The sequence below is a fragment of the Cygnus olor genome, chromosome 12 (genome assembly GCF_009769625.2).
Source record: "Cygnus olor isolate bCygOlo1 chromosome 12, bCygOlo1.pri.v2, whole genome shotgun sequence".
Classification (NCBI taxonomy): domain Eukaryota; kingdom Metazoa; phylum Chordata; class Aves; order Anseriformes; family Anatidae; genus Cygnus; species Cygnus olor.
In genome coordinates, this window is record NC_049180.1 from 17,746,084 (window position 1) to 17,766,002 (window position 19,919).

Below are 19,919 nucleotides of genomic sequence, written 5' to 3' on the forward strand. Positions count from 1 at the left end.
AAAATGCTGCCTGGTAATGCTCTTACTGCTACATGAGCCAGAATGCAATCGAATATCCATGGTGATTTAGCCTTGCATCGTCATCCCAGAGAGGGGGACGCAGGATTTTCACAGCTACATAGCAGTGGATTAATGTAACTACTCATTACAATTCATGGGAGGCCAGATCCAGCTTCTGTTAAAGTCAAAGTAAAGATGCTGTTTGAATTTCTTGGGCATCTGGACAGTGGTTTGTGTGTCCCACCCTGTAACTGCCCTCCACTACCACAGAAGCATACCCAGGTTTCTCTGTTATCCAGGTGGCAGCTATACGCATGTTGGTCTGCCCTCATTACCCAGTGGAGGACAGGTGATTGTAATTCTGTCAGACAAGGAGGCATTGGTACAGAGAGGTTTAATGGCTAAACCTCCTCTACCTTGCTTTTATTTTATTTTAACCTGTGAAGTTCTGACTGACATAGAAAATTAAGTTTGGCAGAAACTACGTTGATGTCCACCTCTGAAATAAGCAAAAGAGTGGGGTTTTGAAGATGGCTCTTCAAAAACTCACAGATGTGATTGCGTGTGTATGAAACCAAAGTTGCTTAGCTAACAACATACTATCTCATCTGACTCAGAGTTTGCAGGAGACAAGAGAAAATCCATGTTAGCCTATATTCTTTAAACAGCAAACAACCATTATCCAGTTAAGCCTGCACCAAACAAACCTTTTATTAGGCCTAGCTTTTGAGAAAGCCCTTCTCCACTAATGGGTATGGCTTGCAGCTTACTTTGAAAGGTTCAGAAACCAAGCTAAAAACGAACCAAGATTAAAGAGCAAATTACTCACACAGGTCAATCCAAATGACCCCTTCCAGTTTCTTGCAATAATCCAAACCTGTAGACTGTCTAAAGACCTCATAACACTGGAGAAATCTGAAAGGTAGTTTATGTCTCTCAAGTGGTTAAAAAAAAACAACACACAAACATCTGAATCCATTTTATGCTACAGTTTCTAGCTTTGCTACCACTGCCCAGAAGCAGAACAAGCAAGTTTGTAGGTACCAAGGTTAAAAGATGGTTCAGCATATGGTTTATTTGTTCTTTCTACCTACACAACCAAAACCAATATATATTAGTTTAAAAAAAAAAAGGAAAAATAAAAGAGTGAGACAATGTGTTTAAAAATGCATCTTTTTGTAGTGTAGTCTAGACTTTTTAACAACTGAATAGGAAATATTACCTACTTACTTAATTACTTGCTGGACTACTATAGCCAATCAAATAAAATGGATGCCTCTGATCAAAGAGCAAAGTTTTCAGAGGTGGCTCTTGAAATACTTCAGGTTTGGAAACGGAAGCCTCAGACCGTCAGTCCTTTCCCCTTCTCTGACAGGCACTTACTGAAGAACAGAAGAGGTGTTCCAGCAGATATTTTGAGTGTCAGGAAAAAGAAAAAAAAAAAACCTCATGAATTAATGTGATTTTGGGGAGAATGATATTGCCTAAAAATACCATTGTCAGTACAATTATTTTTATTTTTTATTATTTTTATTTTTTTTGACAGATTTGGCAGATTTATGCAGCACCTTCCGACAGTATGAAGTTGTGTGTGTGATTTAACCTTTTTATTTCTGCCTTTTGGAGTTCAGTCTCTGTCACTGTTGCCCTCTGCATTCAACTCCTCTGTAGACTCCTGACACTCATTGTTATTCTACTCTCTGCTTTCAACATTATCCCAGTGAGATTCCCTCCTTGTCAAAGCACTGACTCAGTACCTTAGAGGACTGTCTGATGATCTCTAAGACATGTATGAATCCTTCTGGTCTCACTATTATTTATTAGCTGGCTAAGAATGCCAAGATATAAAATGTTTAACACAAAAAATGGTCACAACATTATTTATCACTTATGTGGTAGTAATAGAAATATCACAACAATTTAGTGCTCTGCTGTGTGTTACTGATAGTGGTTTAGCAGCATCCCCTGCCCCGCTAGCACCCAAGTACCATACTACAGCACCTTTTCCAGGCTGCCTATCAGATGTTTTTGAGGAAAATTGTATAGAGGCACAAGGACTAACCAGGTGAAGCGCTGCATGCTTCCTTTGGTCTCCAGGCCAAACAGTGAAAAGCACAAAAGCACACCATCTATAAAGCCATATTTATCCTCCTTGTTTCTTAAACCCCAAATAAACTCTGGTCAAGTCACAAATCACCATAAATATTCCCATTAGGCATTACCCTATTCTTAAAGAAATAGTTGTCAGTACCAACTCGGATGCAGGAAGCCCTTTTTAGTTTTGTAAAACTGTGTAGCAGCAGAGTAGAGATGGAAAGGTAAAGGGAGCAGATTAGTTTCTCCAGCAGCAGTTACACCCACTTAAGGTGCCTACACCCCAGCACAAGCTATGCCTTTGGCTGCCACAGCAGTACACTGCTGTTCCAGTGTCAACGCGTCCAGGCTAGGGGACTTGCCCTGTCTGAATGGGCCTTGCTTCCAGGCATGGTGTCAGCCAGCTCCAGGACTTTCCAGAACACAATACAGCCATGAACAAAAGCAGAAGACTAAAGACAGTACAGTCAATAAGGGTAACAACACCAATCAGAATTAAATAGCAAGAGCCATCATCAGACTGACACCCAGGATGATGGACTGGGAGTTTTGGAAAGGACAGGATCATCCATTTGCTGCAGGCCTTAAGACAAGCTCTGACAGTGCTGAGGAGCCTTGGGAAGCAACTTCTCAATGCTGAAGTTTTTATCCCATCCTTTAAAGGCATGCAGCACTGGCTCCTGTCAAAACTGGAACTTTACACCAAAGTACCTGCTGGCATTGCCTATTTTGGTAATATTTACTTAGTGCAGATTTGGGACTTTGTGAGGCACCACAATCTCTGGAAGTTTCATAAATAAACCCGTTCATTACTAGCTTAATTAGCTGATCCCATATAGTTGGAAATCCTGGTTAAGGACAGTGGTCTGGTCCCTCCCCAGTGGCAGATAAACAAGCACTACAAAGCAGTGACCCAACCACTTCTGTCAAATCTTTCCAACATCTTTGGAACTTTCCAGAAAACAAGGAGTATGTTGCATTTTTTGTTTGGCACTACAGCTGTAGTACCTAGCACCCCTGTAACGTCAGACTGACATTTGTCTTGCCCCAGTTGCACGTATAGTTTCAGTTAAGGGAGAAAATGAGTTCTCGTATCATTAGAGACGAAAGTGCTATCACACTGAACTATCACACCGCTCAATCTAAAAACAATGTCTACAGACAAGTCTCCTTACCTGAAGAGCTCAGAAGTAGGAACTAGATGTGTAAATGCCTTCAGCAAGTGGCAAAAAAGAAGGGGAAAAAAATCAATCTACAAATCAATCAGCAAATTACAGCTGACAGTCTTACTGCTAATTGAACTAATACTATATCATACAAAATGATTAAGGACTTAACTGGGTCTAACACCCTATCACTAGAGATATGAAACTCATGGCAATCATGATAAAATACATAAGCAATTTAAGCTCTTACTGTAAAGAATAGCTGTCATTTTATTTGATTTATCAACAGCACAGCAGCCATCTTGACAGTATGTTCTGTATGCTACAGTGAGGCCTGACATCTTACGGGACATCAGGTCTCTTGTGCATGAAGATGAAGCTTTGTTGATTCATAATTCCCTCAAAGAGTCCATAACTGTGGATTGCAGTGTTAAAGAGCACTTAGATCCCAAAGAACGAAAAATGGGACTGTTAAGTGATTGAAGCAGGAACATTTTAGAAAGAAATCACAATTAAAAAGAAAGTGTGTATCTCATCATCAGATGATCAAGTTAATTACTGGTGATGAGGCATGAAGTAGCTATAAATGATCCTACCTTCAGAAAACTCAAGGTTTCAGGTGGGAGATTAAATCTGGAATTAAAACAGAGTTAAATTTAAATTCCAGAGTTCACTGGAAGCTGTACTGGAATGAAAGAAAATCAGAAATCACCCCTATGCTTCTAATTGAAGCAGTTTGGAAATGCAAACTTAGAGAGCTGACTGCTACACTTAAAGGAAAGAAAGCATCTCTTCACACTGAGCATTTTCATCTTTCAATCTCTGAGCATCATTACAAGCAAAGAATTCAAACCTGTCACAGCCCTTCAGCTTTACAACTTAAAACCTGCTGCAGAACTACGATTGAGCCAAACCTTTCTCTCTTGAGCGGACGTCCTAGAGCAGTTTGTGGAATTACTGCCACAAAGCACCCCTTTTGCCTCCTTTCAGAGCCTAAGAGACTTTGAAACATCATTAATTCATTTTCCTTGGGGAATATGATTTTCAGTTATTTTTTTCTTTATTTTTATCCTTACGGTAATTTTCTACTCAGAACTCTGAAGAAAGGGATTCATATCCAGTCTCTCTCCAAAATTATCAGAGCTATAAACCAGGTAGGAAGCAAGCTCACTGACCTAACCAGAGTCAGCTGGCCCCCCTGAAGGAAAAAGGAAATGACTGAAAGACATCAGAGAAGGAAAAATAAAAATCTAAGGCCCATGCTAGCAAGGTGAGCTGGTCAGAGCATGCTAACACCACCCTATTTAGGGTGAAAATGTCTAATATAGTTGGCCAGCAAATAATGCAGGAAAGTAAATTCAGAAGTTTTGAACATTTTTCATGCTTTTTAACTTGACATTTAGGGTTGCCGATTGGCCCAACTTGCAGACAACAGAAGTTGTAGTCATGTCACACTCTTTAAATGGCTCCATGTTCGTGCTGGCCTTGAACATGCTGCAGCATTTGCCACAAGGCTGGTATTGACAGAGAGGACGTCAATGAGAGAAAGGTACGAGGGATCCCCTGGCAGCCACAGGGAACGACAAATCAACTGGTTCTTTTCATCAAAGTGATAGAAACAGAGTTGATCAAAACAGGCAGAAGGCACTGTTCTGTTTGGTCTGTACGCTTTGTACGCTGCCACTTGGGAACTTAATTAGTCTGCATGCTTTATGTTTCTATCTTTAGTCTGATGGCATACAGCTGTTCTTTTCAACATCACTGCCTACTGCCCTTTCCCTGCTGCTGGGGCACATTTGTAAATAGGAGAGGCAAGATAGGGTGGAATTTAACCCTCTGCTGCTGCAGCTGGGGCTTGTGAGTGGATTGCGGACCTGGAAAGATGGGAGGAGCCGGGAGGGCCTCCCTCAGCCCTGACAGCCACCAGGCTTGGGGCTGTTCTAGGCTGCTGGTGGGAGGGTGCCTCTCTGGCTGTTGCTGTTGGAGTCAGGCCTCATAATTACCTGATTAATTAACCTAAGCTGCGTCTAGTAAAGGTGACTAAAGGCAGGGCCCTTGGTGGTTGCCTAAAATAGTCAGTTTCAGCCCAGGTGGTTTTAAAGGGGTAAAACATGGTTTTAAAGTGATGAGGCAAATTGTTCTATCACCTCACAGGAGTTTTTTGTTTTTTGGTTCGTTTAATTATGGAAAGGAGGCTCAGTGTGCCCTCATCCCCATCAGGAAAACACCACTGCACAGAGCCAAACCCCAGAGCCACATGGCGCTCCTCATCCTGTCACCAGGTCTTCCCTGCAGCAAAACTCGGCCAAAATGCCAAAAAATCATCGTTCTGACAGCAACCGTACCTGTCATGGTGAGGGAGGCATCAAACCATGATAGTTTCTCCTCAGCTATCATCTCATCAGTGATGGTGGTGATGAGCCAGAGGTGGTGCTCCCCTGGATGATTCCAGAGGCTGTGATGGCAGCAGCCATTACTTTTATTTGCACTGAAATGGGCCCTGAGGGCCACACGGAACCTTCTGGAACCCACTAGGTCTGCCCCCATAGAGCCTTCCGGAAGGTTCCACGGCAGTGCCTCAGCTTGGGGTGGGTTTAGGTCAGCACGATTTGGAGCAAGGATCAAAAGCCTTCCCGATATCCCTGCTGCCAGCACAGTGGCTGACCGCATGCCTCTGGAATGTCCTCCCTCTGGAAAGGCACTCAGGCCCTTCCAGAGTGAGGAAAATCCGCCTGAATTATCAGTGCACTGAGGATTTCCACTTAGTGTGGGGTATAAAAGCTGATGCACTTAACAGACTCCAGGGGTCATGTTGTGTGCTACCCTGTGAGACGTGTGGAGCAAGAAAAATGTTCTGCTGCTGGTCTGGAAATGAAAATAAGATGCATCTAAATGAGGAGGAGTGAGGCCTGGATATGAAACACATTGTGAAGGTATGAAAGGAAAACAAGCAGTAGTAGATTTAAGACTCATCTTAAATATTTGTTCTGCAAAGATTATCTTTGCTTTTGTTTAAATTCATTCCCCCTGAAAGGCATCCATGGCATTCATCTGGAGCAGCAATGCTAGACCTTATTTCAAGGTATCAAGGCCTGGCACTTTCCCCAGAAAATCTCTTGCCATGATTTATTACTGAGTGTCTGTAGGAGCCAGTGACCAAGATTGTGCAAGGATTTGGAACATGGGAGAAAAAATCTAGGACTGAGATCATGAGGGGTCCATGGCTTGCTCAGACTGAAGTGCAGGAAAGAACAACCCTGTCCAGCTGCCAGTTGAAGCCATACTTAAGCAAAGTCTCAGCAACAGGACACGAGAGCTGCCCCTTCTGGTTGTCTAGGTGTTCAGCATCAAGGTGAGTGTTAGCACCCTATATACCCAGATCTACTGTGGTTACAGCTCAGAAACACAAAGCTGGCTTTATGGGCTGACGTTGACGAGAGGAAGGGAATGCACCTCTGAAGTATATGCAATAAATGAAATTCTTCAAAATCCCTTTGCTTGTGTCGTTTCTTAGCCTTGCGCTTTCAAGTGGGACATGCAAATCTCCCAACTGGAGTGCAGCCAGCATCCCCAGGTCCAGCATTAACCCCCCAGTTCAGAGAGCAACTAATTTTTCTCAGCAGCTAAGTTACACGTTCATCTACACCCTACTCCCAAAATTTACCACATAAATAGCCTCCAACCCCTGCCCCCCTCCCCCCCCATTTCTGTCTCTTGTAATAATTTTTTTCATATCCTAGAAATTCCTGCTTTACTACCTTGACAGTGATGGTAACGTCAGGTGCTGCATATCATGCCACACTCATGAGTCTTACATTCCTATGACATGGCAGACTTTGATACAATTACAGCTCAGCTACATATCTTAATTTATGTTACAATATTGCTGTAGTGATATCTGAGACAAATGTTTAATTCACAGAACCTCGGTTTCAAATTGCAGTCCCTGAATGCAAACAGCAGACTTCAATATTTTTTCATCAATTTCTTAGTTCATAAAAATCAATTTTTGTAGAGTTTTTACACTGCACATAAAAGACTGTGGCATCAATTAGCCTTAATTCTTTTTTTTTTCTGTTTTGGAAACCTCTTTGTAGGAAAATCTCATATTTCAGCAATTTGCATTATCCACACAATCTGCTTTGAAGTTCTAAGTTATGGTAAGAAAAGGATCCACTTATCTGCACATAAAAAATGTTCAAAGCTTATAAATTCCCTGAAACAGATGTACATTATCATTGGATTTGCCTTTCTCTCTTTGCTGTTGCATGGCTAATAGAGTTTCATGTGCCCCCTCACATCCTCCCCATTTAGCATCTTTTCTCTACAGAAGCATGCACCCTACTGTGCCAATCCACACTTCAAAGATTTCTGTCTATCTATTAGAAACAAAGCACAAAGTGAGAACATATGGCCCCTTTTAAATTTCCCACATTTAAGTCAATATCGTTTCTTTTCTCCTTTGGCAAGAAACATAATAAGGTTTATCTTCTCCCTTCCTAAATCTGCTGGCTCTCTCAAACTGCTTGTGCCAATTCAGCAGTTACTTTGCAGCATCAGACTTGGCAGCACATATGAAAACAAAATCTCTAATTTTTTTTAATTGCTTTTATTTCTCCAGATCAAGAAGATGTATTTAAATGATGAAAAAGGACAAAATGTAACTGCACACTTTCAGATAAGTGGATTTTAAACCCATGAAAGGGCACAGCAGAGAGTCAACAGCAAAAAAGAAATTGTCATATTCAAGTTCTTTTCACAGTGACATCTTTCCAAACATTTCCTATTACTAACTAAAGGTATGGAAGAGCATTTTGGAATCTGAGGCCTTACTGCGCATGAGCATTCACTGCTCTCATGTCCCAGAGCATCTGTAGAAACCCAGCATAATGGCATTTTGGGGAGTGGTTAGGCAATAACAAGACATTGCTGTCTCTTTTGAGGTAAAGGAACAATTACATGCCTCAGAATCACATTGGGTCTTCCCTTTTCTCTGCTCTGGTTACAGGCATAGTGAGTGTACCTCTTGTGTGCCTGGAAGCAGAAATTTCTGACCATTTCTTTGAAGTAACTCCATCCCAGATAACAGGAAAAGCAGGATGCAGGCTTAGCTCAAAGTGAATTCTGCTGTGTAGAGGATTTCCTCTGTTTGTGGGCATTAAAATCAGCATCTATGTGAGAAAAGGCTCTAAGTAAAATAAACATCATTAGATAGCATTAGCCACATAGGTAGTATCCTATGAATACTACCTAATTTATGATTCAGTTATAAAGAAACAGGTTGCAGGGATAATGTTTTTGGCAGGACAAGGAACGAAAGCCTTGCCACGCTCCTGGAAACACCATGATTTACTCCTTTAATTCAACGTCTCTAGGTAAGATGACTCCATGCTTCAGACTCCTAAGCTGTGAAGTTTGTGATCTTTAAATTAATTGGTTTTAGCATCCATTTATTGGACCAGGAAAATTCTTATAAAAACCTGTCCCTGATCAGTGCAAGCTGTGAGTGCCCCAGGGCCCTGATTCCAAGAAAGTGTAAATTGAAGTACCTCTGTTTACATCTGCTGATCCAGTTAAGCCGCACAAAGTTTCCATTGAAACTCATAGAAGTCACATGTGCAGAGCCATTGAGGGATATGGCCTTAACAGATGGCATAGCCAAACAGCAAGAAGTTGTGATTAAAGACATGAAAAGTGAAAAATATTCCCCGAGAAGGCTGTAAAGAGACAGGAGGAATGTGAGGCCCACAGTGCTGCCTTTTGCTTCCCTTCGTACTTCTGCACTTACTGGAAACTCCAAGTCTCTTTAATTGAGCTTTTCCTCCCCTCCACTCCTTGCAGGGTGAGGGGGTTAATTGCTGCAGACTGAAACATTACAGTTTTCGTACTCCTGCTCCCTACTGGCACACTGAGTGCGCTAGAATGCCCTGGGCATGCACTGCACAGGAGTCCATACAGCACTCAGAGTAAGGATGGAATAAATAGCTCCAGCCCCCATGGCCACGGGTATCCATAAAGCACCGTATCTGCGGCTTTAAAAATCAGCACTGGCCAAGTGAGACCTTAATGCTAATTGCCATGGCATTTCACTGTTTATCTTAGTTGAACTAGCATTACCAGTCCTGGTTGTTAACAACCTCAAGTGGCACTTTATTCATCTATCAACAGTCTTATCCTGTGAACAAGCAAGCGAAGAACTATAAACACCCACTCCAAAGTCACTTTGCAGGTTTAAGCTAAAGCCCACAGAAAAAGGCCTTTCATAGAACTCCACTGAGAACAGACAAAACGCAAGCTCCAAAACAACATTTTAATCTACAAAGTTTTATTTGTCTTTTTAAACTTGTAAACCATAAAAAGAGCTTATCAAATATCTGAAATTAGTACAAGAAAAGATGACGACTCATATAGCAAACTGCATTCGAAGGTCCAAATTCAAAGACAGGCATGGGGTTCTCCTGGCTTCCATTTGTGAATCTAGAGACAAATTTGGCCCAGTTGATGAGGTGTTTTCTTAGAAAATTCACAAAGCCTGAATGTGCTGCACTTCATGAGCAGAACAGAATGGGAATGATTAAGTGCAAGAATAAGCACTCAGCACCAGAAGGATCTGAACCCCTCATCTTCATCCACAAAGTACAGGCTCATCATGGACTAGGCACTCAAAGGAAGACACAAACCCCATTTTGTGTGTTGGAAAAAACAAACAAATAAACAACAACAACAGAACAAAACCAACCAAACAAACAAAAATAACAGAAAGCACAGTGCACATAATTATCAGTATGTCTGATATTGTTAGGTTAATGTTTGCCCATTGCCAATTTTATAAAGCCCCTTAACATTGTCTTCAACATTCATATGAAACTTCTAGAACTTCCTACTCTCAGACCCTGAAATACCAAGCTAACGAGACAATCAGTATGGTCCAATCTACCATTTCACGTGATATCAGAATTATACTTTGTGTCAGTAGATTTCCAAGGTATAGTTAGCGCTTAGCATTTAGAAAACAGGATACACTTGGTCAAGTGTTGCACAAAGCTTCCAACTTATGTGTGTTTGTAATCAAAAAGAAAAGGAACTGATGCTATTATTCAAAGCATATTCTGAATAACATTGAAAACATCTGTAGAAACACCCCAGCTTCTGAAAAAAATTCCCTCAGCTTGGGCAGAGACTCAGGAACGCAGGACATTGTTTCTTATTCTGCCACAGCCCCGGTGGTGATTATCTGCAACTTCCCTTCCTGGTGCTTCTTGCTGCACGCTGGAGATAGACCTCTTCTAGACAGTCTTTCAAGCTTTCCCCATGAAAAATGTTCTATGAACTATTGTTGCTGTTTTGTGAGTGATAAATGTACCATAAGAGATTCAAAAAAAGTAGTATGAACATAGTTTCTTCTCCATATAACATCTTCCTACCTCTTTGCTGTTTTTCCCCCTACTGGTAGACGGTTCTTCACTATCCCCACACTTCCCAAATCTTTCCATCTTTCTCTTGCCAGTCTTTTTTCACAGCTCTAAACCTCACAGTAATCCGTCTGTATAGTTCTTAAATCCTGATATTTTAAAAGAAAGAAATTAGAAGATACCATCCACAGAATTTCTATCATTTTAGCTCAGTAGGATTGAATTATCTAAAATTATATAGAAATACAAAAGTAAATTAAAGCATCATTGAAAACATCACTATTTAATAACTGTGATCCAAACTGCAAATAAGATGCAGTTCAATGCCTACTGAATAATTTGTATATAAAGTTATTTGCTTTTCTACATCTGTTCCTTTTAGCCCATTTTTAGCACATTTCAAATGTGTACAAGCAAAAAAAAAATACCCAAAACACCCCCCTTCCAAGTCAAATCAACTGAACAGCTGTCAAATATTGAAGAAAATAAGTCATTATGTGATAAATTGAGGCTGGTTTTGCTGCTAAGTACATTAGAGAAGAAATCTTCCAGAAGCTGCGTAGAAAACATATTAAGTTCCATTTTTATTTCATAGATTTTCTAATATGTTTCTGCTTGGTATATTAAAAAAAAAAAAAAAGTCCGACAACATGATGCTGAATATGACTTGGTTCCCACTGAAAGCATGAATAAGTCATGTTTGAAAAAGTATTTTCAGATTTTGATGAATTGCATCAAGGTAGTTAAAGGTGAGACTTGATTAGCTGACATATTTCCAAACATGAACATTCTTGCCTACACTCCAGGCGAAAATTATGTTGAATGTTTTTGCAAATTTTCTAGCATGATGAATTTTCTCAAGTGTAACCTAGGCCCCAAGGGGCCTAACTTTCCTGTTAATTGGAATATAAATGAAATTTGTCACTCAATAATTGAGGTACACAATGACATGTGGAGAACAGTAAGCATTCATCATACCTATACATTTGTGTGGCAACCTGTCGACTGTTGAGCATACACAGTAGTTACCCACTAATAAGAGATCACCTCTGTCAGAATCCATCTTGTGGCAGTCACTAACTGCCAGCAGAGGACACATTTTAGTATAAACACACACACACACACATATATATATATAAATTTTCCATTAAGTTATTTCTCCAGCTATACAGTATACTCCAGCTGTTCTGTGCTCATGATGACTAGGGTAGGAAGGCAGCTCTAGAGGTCAAAGATAATGTGGCTTTTAAAGTTGGTTTTGCCTTAAGGGGCTGGTCTGCCAATATGCCAGGAGAGGCTGTACTTCACCATCCATGGGCAGAACTGGGTGTTAATCCCTAGTGGTGTCTAAATGATATGTGGATGTTTGAAAAACATGTGGAAGTGCCTTCAGATCCTCCAATGACATGAGTATTAATTAATTCACCAGCTTGATCTCTTACAAACTTTCATTTACTATCAGCTACTACAGAACTATCACCAGTAAGATGCATTAAAATAAACACTGAAATCACTGCCTGCACGTTACATAGACTTCAAACCCATTCTCCTGGAATGAAACTATAGGCACCCAGAAGCCAGTGATAATCTGGAAGTCTTGCTACAGATTTCACTGGGATAGAGATTTTACTTTGCTATCTTTAGCTTTGTTGACTTGGTATTAGGTGGACACGAAGCTGTGAGAAGAGCTTAGCAATCTGTATTTTCAAAAACCCGGCTTTCTCAAAATTGTAGCTGGTAGAGTTGAGCAAAATTTTTCAGTTGAAATTTTCTTCAGCAAATAGTGCAAATTTGGGGATTGGCTTCATTTTGTTGAATTGTTTTGTGTAAAAACAGAAAAAGTAGGTGAAAAGGCTGGAGTTTTTATTTGAAATGACTTTGTGCCATTCCATTTTATTTTTAAATAGTGACAATATTTATATATTTTTTCCCCTTGGAAATGAAATGTTTTGTTTGACCAGAAACTAATTTATTTTAAATTTAGATTTGGCCACAATTTTGAGAAACCCAAAATAAATTATATTTTTTTAAGGTTTTCAGAATTAATAAGCTGAAAAAATCAGTTACTCAATGCAGCTCTAATAATAAGGGACAAGAAATTTAACTTTTAAACTTGACAGTTTAATTACAAAGCCAAAGCATACCCAGTCCATAACTTATGGCCTGATCCTATTCCCAAAAACGTTAATACAAGTTCTTTCATCAGTGAGATCTACAAGCACTGACAGCAATTGCAATAAGCCCCTGAAATCCACAAGAAGAAGAAGGAAATATACTTTCTGAACTAGTAAAACTTTAATTAACAGGGGGTTCTCTTGGCACAGTTTTTGCTGTTAAATAAATAAAGCATTTAGTCAAAACCATCTATATTTACTATACAAAATACTGAAAAGCAAACATTTTTAAAAGATACGGAAACTTAGGGTTCTGTGAAAAGAAACTGTGCTATATGTTATTCACACTTAATGCACATAACACAACTGCAACACAGTATTTAGATACTGTATGTTCATACATGGCTGGTGTAAAGTTTTAGTACAGGGATGCCACGTTATTAAAATTTGTTTGTATTTCACAGGATCTAAACAAGTTTGAATTTGCCTTTTGAATCTCCAAATATAATAAAACCAAACAAATCAACTTAAGGTTATATCCAATGGTCAGTTGTGTTGCATTTCAAAGCTCACTTGCACGGCTAGTACTGCACACTTTTCAATCAGATGGGATTTTGTTATTAGTGCTGTTATCTTTTCTAGCAAAAATATCTTTGGGTGAGAGAGCATTTATGCCCCTTTGCAGCCATTTTGTAGAAAACACCACAGCTCTGAAAGCACTCTAGTTTTCCAGAACATTTTCTTGTTTTCAGCAGTGTTCTGCATTAGAAAAATGGACTAGGAAACAATTCCCACCTCCCAGTCTTTCTGGCATATGCTCTACTGAAAAGAGAACAGCTTTAATTATGTTTTCAAAACAAATAGCATGGCATCCCTTCTTAGATGGAATGTACACTTGTGTGTTTGCATGCGGTATAACGTAAGTCACTTGAATACATCAGACTTTGTTAACACTATAATATAAATAAGCTTATTCCTTCTACTAGACATATAAATGCCTTTTTTTTTTTTTGCAGTCCATAATTATATATACATTGAAAAAGAATGATACACAAGCAGCAAAAAAGGCTTAGACTAGAACAACTCAGTGGTAACTAACCAAATTTGTGGCCTTTTCATATTTTCAATACAGAGAGTTCTGCATATAAATATTTTTGGACTTTAGGAATTTAAAAAATAAACAGAACAGTATAGTTGTCACACAGATCAAACACATTTTAAAAACATTTTGTTAGATTTAACAGAACACACTGTTGACAGCTTAAAAAAAATAAAATAAACCAGATTTTTTAAAGAGGACAATAAGCCTAAACAACTGCTGATTCAGAGAGACAAAAGATGGACCTAATTACCAAGAAGCAGTGATTCTATTCCAATTTCACAAGAAAGCAAGGCTTTCAACTTTTTCTTTAAAAGTTGATGTCTCCATGTTCTTAGAAAGGGCAACATCCCTCTAAAATTGGTCAGCAGTAAGGTAATACTCCATTTTGGACTGATGAAAACTCTAGTCAGAAAAAATAATAATTATAAAGGTCTTAAAACAATGTGGGATAGTTACATTTTACAATATATACTATAGGCAAAATACCACAACATTTAAAATAATTAGAACGAAACGCAAATATGTTTGATAGAACAGTTATATTTTTATGATGAGTTCTCTACTTCAAAGTTCCAAAAGCAACGTAGGCATTTTTCAGTCACTTTCTACCTGCAAAGTAGTGATCTGTACAAAACCCAACTGAATGGATTATAGATCTGGGCCCCATAGAAAGTAAAACTTGAATGTACTGACCCTTTTTTCACTTTTCCAATTTGCTTTTGACCTTCAAATTTCTCAGCAGCCAGTAAGGTCTTGTAAGTATGGTCTCAATCTCCTTCATGGAATGGAAGCCCTTTGATACGAAAAAAGTAGAAGAGGCCAGAATGACTGTGAACGTTATTTTTTCACATGCTGAATTTTCTCTGAAATGGCAGAAGCACAAACTGGTAGGCGCTGGGGAAATTTAAATCAGAGGCAACTAAGAAAATGCCATGGCATGTGTTTCAAAATGTCACTATTATGGGAAAAAAAAATTATGTTAATATTCAAACCACAGATTTCTAAAACACAACAAAATGTACCTGAGAGTGTGCATATTTATATATATATATTTATATTTATATTTTATATATATTTGCCAACATTTAAAGTGAGAAAGTATATTTTCCTCAATTCTTTCTCAAAAAAAAGAACTGTGGATTTAAACAAAACAAACCCCCCAAACAACCCCTCTCCTTCCCAACCCCCCATGAATTATACTTATGGCCCAAGCACTAAGTCTACTGATGGTTTTGAAAACATCATTTCACATCCTCCTCTTTTCAAATAGTTACCCCAAACAGAATGGAGAGTAAACAAGAGAAAAAAAAAAAAAAAAAGAAAAAATAAACCACTAAAATAAAGGAAGTGTATTTAAATATAACCTAGTATATAACAGGCTGTACTTGTGTCAGTGAAGAGTCTCAAAGAAAATAAAGTGTAAGTCATACAAATGTAGCTCTGTTGACAAGTATAGCTAATGTTTCTTTGCAATTAAGATAATTTGAAAGGATGTGAACACAAACAGGCTACATGAATGCAGTATATTAAATTTTCCCCTGTAGCACATTACAATCAATAAAAAGAAAATAAAATCTGAATAATACTAGAGGTAGCAGCTGTTTGTATTTTCTGTTATTCTGAGCATCTCTGGAGTCCAAACCTTCGAACATTGCTCCCCTGATAAAAGGCTTGTGTGCGATCAGCCGGCATACAGCAGACTGGTAAGCTAGATGTCTGCAATAGTGTTTGAAGTATCTTTCCTTCTACAATGGAAGTAGTACTTGTAAAGAAGTGCGTTGACGACCTGCATTAAATCACAGCTCAAAATCTATGGCTGTTTGCTGTTTTACAAGCCACTTAAAAAAAAAAAAACCACAAGTTGTTTTAAGTAAGCTATGCAGTTCCACAACATATAAATAGGGTAAGTTTCAAGAGTTCCGTATAACCTCTAAAAGAAATGCTAGCTGAATATTAATGGAGTAACAATAATATTAATCATAGTAATGCCTTAGTTCTGGTGTCACAAGAATGTGCTTCCTTCATATGGGATGATTCCCGGAGGATGTTGGTGGGATCTGTTTTATGTCTGGTAGAAATGATGGTAGTGGTGGTGATGCTCGTGGTGGTGGTGGTGTTCATGCCTCTGTATCATTTGTCCGACTTGGCCTTCATACAAAATGACTGTGGGCAGGTCTCTCACATGTTCCTTTTCCACAACTGTCCCTGGAGACTGGAAGGTTTTGCACATCTGGTGATTCTCCTTTGCCCTCTGCTTATGCTTCTTGTGAACCTGTTGAGACTGCAAGGGGAGGTAAGGAAGATTCTGTCCCACCCGTGCACTTGGGGAAGCCATTGGCATGGGCCCCCCTTGAAAAGGTTTGTTTCTTACTGCCCTTCCAGGATGCACAGGAGCAACATTTTTGCCCTGGGCCTTGGGAGACCTCACAAAGTGCTTGTTTGATTCCTGGTTCCGGAGCCTCTGTTGAATTTCTGCAATCTTGGCATATGAACTCTCAGCTAGATTGATGTGGCTCGGATCCACCACTTGAGATTTCCTATGGTGAGCATGGAAGGTTTCAGGTTCATGAGAACGGGATCTAGTCTGACTCACAACTCTGCTTGGTGGGTCATGTTTTTGAGCTGCTGGAGGAGATCCTAGAAAATAACAAGCTGAGTTAGTCATCTAGTATTTCAAAGTTTTAATTAGTAGCATGCAGTTGGCAGGGATAGCATTATCAGCAGAGTGAATTTTTCCTAAGGAAGTGAATGCAATTATAGCTGTCTAGTTTAATTACATTTAATCATTCTGATTAGTAAATAATACACACACATACCTACAAATATAAAAATATATTTAAGTATATATCTTTAAAAGTCTTTCCATTTCGTTCTCTTACCATCTATTTGAATTTCAACAAAATAACTGTGAGTGGAATAGTAAGAAGTTGGCAGAGGACAGAGAAAGGGAGGAAAATCCAAATCCCCTTAATTTGGGGGACAGAAGGCAAAATTCCAGGTATAAACCCACATTCTCTGATTTTTTGGTCTGTAATGAGTACAAAAAACATGTGACAATAGATGCTGGTATCATCTCGGGAATGACCTCCGCTATCCAAAATTCAGTCCTCACCTCACCCATAGACTAAACTTACTAATTCAGATGTAAAGATTGTTCTTCTCCTAGGCTCTCCTCCAAGTTTAGCTACACAAACAAGTACTTCAAAGCACGCTTGCAGTACATTAGCCACTCCATTGTGATTCCACCATCACCAGTAATTACCTTGCAGCATACACACAATCCTATTTCTTTCAGTAAGTTACTACAAACAAATCACACAGTTTCAAAATTCATGGAACATTCAACTGAAGAAAGAAAAGACCAAAAGCTTGCAACATAAATTACCAAATTACCTGGCCCAAACTTTGATGTGTAGTTTTCTATTCCTGCAAGATCCAAATAGTGGTTTCTCCTTTCAATGTTCTCATCAACACAATGACGATAGCACCCACTTTGCTCTGGATTGTTCTCACTCTGGTGATATCTGTCAGCAGGAAGCAAAATTACAATTCAGCAGAACTTCTTTAAAGTTGTTATCACCATCTGCAAACCAACAACTAATGGGCCCTTTGAAGTGACAGGAGTTGCTCACAAAGAAACAACAAATGCTTGAAATTCTGGATGACCGGATTTGCTAAGTCGATAGGCCTGAACTGACTGTTCTTTCCCCTCCTATAAATTGACCCCGATGTTGCAAAGCAAAGGAGGCTTTCAAATTGCATCACACAAGCAAAAACAAATAAAAATGCTACAAGGGTTTATTATAGTCTGTTTTAGGGCCAAATCATTCTACTGATTCCTTAATCTGGATATGCCAAAGAAAACCTGCTGTTTGAATCACGACTGTTCCCACCACTGTCGGGAAGTGCTGGGGTGAGCCTTGTGTCAGATAAACATTCATGTGTATCTGCTTCGGAAAGACAGACAACAGCACAGGTGTATTAACTAGAGAGAAGCTGAGAAGAGAAGGTGTTGGTAGGATACCTGGAGGTAACTGCTGCTTTCTGAAATACAATTAATAAAGTCAAATCAGCTGCTGGCTTCAGAATCTCAACTCCTTTTCCTGCTCAGCTTTGCAATTTTATTTATAGCAGAACTATTTCCTGTGAATGAATATCTGAAATACCATTCATTTATGAGGCAGAAAAAAATCAGCTAGAGGTTTACAGTATTGTAACTTATAATGCCCAACAATTCAGCAATTTAAATGAATCTCTGCAGATATGAGTAATATATCTTCAATATAACAAACAGGATAAGAACCACCAGATACTTCAGCCTCTAAGACCAAACTGCTAAGTGCAAACTGCTTTCCAGGTCTAGGTTCAGACTGTTCAGGACATTACAGAACTGAGTTTCCAGTGTCTCTGTAAGATATAGGTCTACAGTTTCTTTGATAGATGTCATAAGACTTGGCCTACCTGGAAGATCATTTTTACTCTACTTTGATAGAGGTCAAGCCTCCTGAATGAAGGAGAGTCTGAAGGAAAGCAGCTAAGCTTTAAAGACTGAGTCAGCTTTGAATTCTGGAAGTGACATACGGTAATGTCAAAAAAGAGGGAATGTCCAGATTTCTTTATTTTTTTTTGGATACACAGTCAACTTGGTACCTTACCTGCTCAGACACACCTTTATAGATTGTTCCACTTTAGAAAGTAAACTTAAAGATCTCTAGGGCTAGAACCTAGCTAACTGATGTTGCCAGGCATAAGTTGCCTACAGAAACCATCGGGACTTGCACATATGTGCTAAAGACAGTGCAGTTAACCCAGAAAAAATATTATTGGGTTTGATCCACCACAATTAAAAAACACTGTATACTGCACTCTCTGTCGAAAACAAAGTTACGAGGGAACCTTTTTCTTTTTTGTAATAAATTCCATCTCTCATCAAGACACTGAAGAGAAGCTATGCCAGTACTGCCACAGCCCTGCATTCTAATAGCTTTCTTACACGCAAGATGATGTTCAGCAATGCAAATATACATGGCAAAGCAATTATACACTGATGAGCGATGTGCTCCACTGTCAGAGAACTTAAAGTACTGCTGAGAATGGAGGCATCTGGCATCCAACCCTACAATGCTCTTCTGCACATATATAAGAATACCCAGGCATGCATCAAGTATGCATCACGCGCAGGGTATAAGAATACACATAGTTGTTACTGGTTTTTGTTTTGTTTAGTTTTAGTTTTATTTTTAAATATGAAAGGCATCTGCTTAAGTGCTTGTGGAGTGTATGAAAGCCCTTTCTAAAATTCCTATGCTGGAGTGTCATTCTGATGGCAAGCACGCAGCAAGACAGTGGGTAAAGGGAATAGAGCAATGGCAGAATGCTGAGCAGAAAAATGCAAGGACATTTCCTGAAAGCTACACTCACAAATAACCTAGAGCTTAAGGCGGCCAGGGAGAACTCACTGAAGTAGAAAAGAAAGTGAGACAGAATGTGTATCGGTGGTAAAATGAAGATGTTGTGGAGTCTGGTGTGCATCATATTTTCCCTGTTGCACTAAAATGAGCAAACTAGAATTGCAGTAGGATATCTAATCCACAAAGTTGCCTGCCAGTCCTCTTACACCACCATTTTCTACCACTCATGTCAGGCAAGCTAGCTATGAATCTAGTTGCTTGATCTTGATACTTGTATTACCCCTACAGGTGAAAACTCCTGCCTGTAGCTTCCAGCACATGAAAAATCTAACCCATTTATCTCCCACCTTTGGGATAAAAACATTCCTATCCATTTTATCTTGAATATTAATCACATCTTGGGTAGAATTCCTAAGTGACTGAATTTGTGAAATGTGTGCACTTCTCAGAAGTTCTCATTGCTGCTCTCCAGGGTAAGTTTCTCTGCTAGTATCATGAGACAGTGATGCAGTCCAGGGACCTTTCCTGTTGGTTAGCAATTTGGCCAGAGTGCATGAACATCTCTGCAACATAGACAGTGGCTCAATTGTTTGTCCTGTCCACATTTAATGAGATGCAAC

At 39.3% G+C, this 19,919-nt stretch overlaps 2 protein-coding genes across 12 annotated transcripts in view; both read right to left on the minus strand.

Annotated features, from left to right (window-relative positions):
* The window catches only part of LOC121076528, a 57,492-nt gene extending 51,150 nt beyond the window's left edge, over positions 1-6,342 (minus strand). For 6 of the 10 annotated variants that reach the window (XR_005823559.1, XR_005823556.1, XR_005823557.1 and 3 more), the window contains exon 1: positions 5,606-5,775. Coding sequence is in view for 2 of the 10 variants with exons in the window: in XM_040570915.1 (XP_040426849.1) it covers positions 5,606-5,930 (325 nt within the window). In the remaining 8 variants the exon portion in view is untranslated. Of the gene's footprint in view, positions 1-1,230; positions 1,360-3,269; positions 3,338-5,605 lie in introns of those variants that run through there. The other 4 variants (XM_040570915.1, XM_040570914.1, XR_005823561.1 and 1 more) reach the window with 3 other exon arrangements.
* Positions 6,343-9,574: 3,232 nt separating this feature from the next.
* The window catches only part of NKD1 (NKD inhibitor of WNT signaling pathway 1), a 113,117-nt gene continuing 102,772 nt past the window's right edge, over positions 9,575-19,919 (minus strand). For both annotated transcript variants that reach the window (XM_040570910.1, XM_040570909.1), the window contains 2 exons: positions 17,282-17,412; positions 9,575-16,525 (listed from right to left, as the gene is read on the minus strand). In XM_040570910.1, the coding sequence (XP_040426844.1) occupies positions 15,951-16,525; positions 17,282-17,412 (706 nt within the window). In that variant the 3' untranslated portion in view covers positions 9,575-15,950. The remainder of the gene's footprint in view (positions 16,526-17,281; positions 17,413-19,919) is intronic.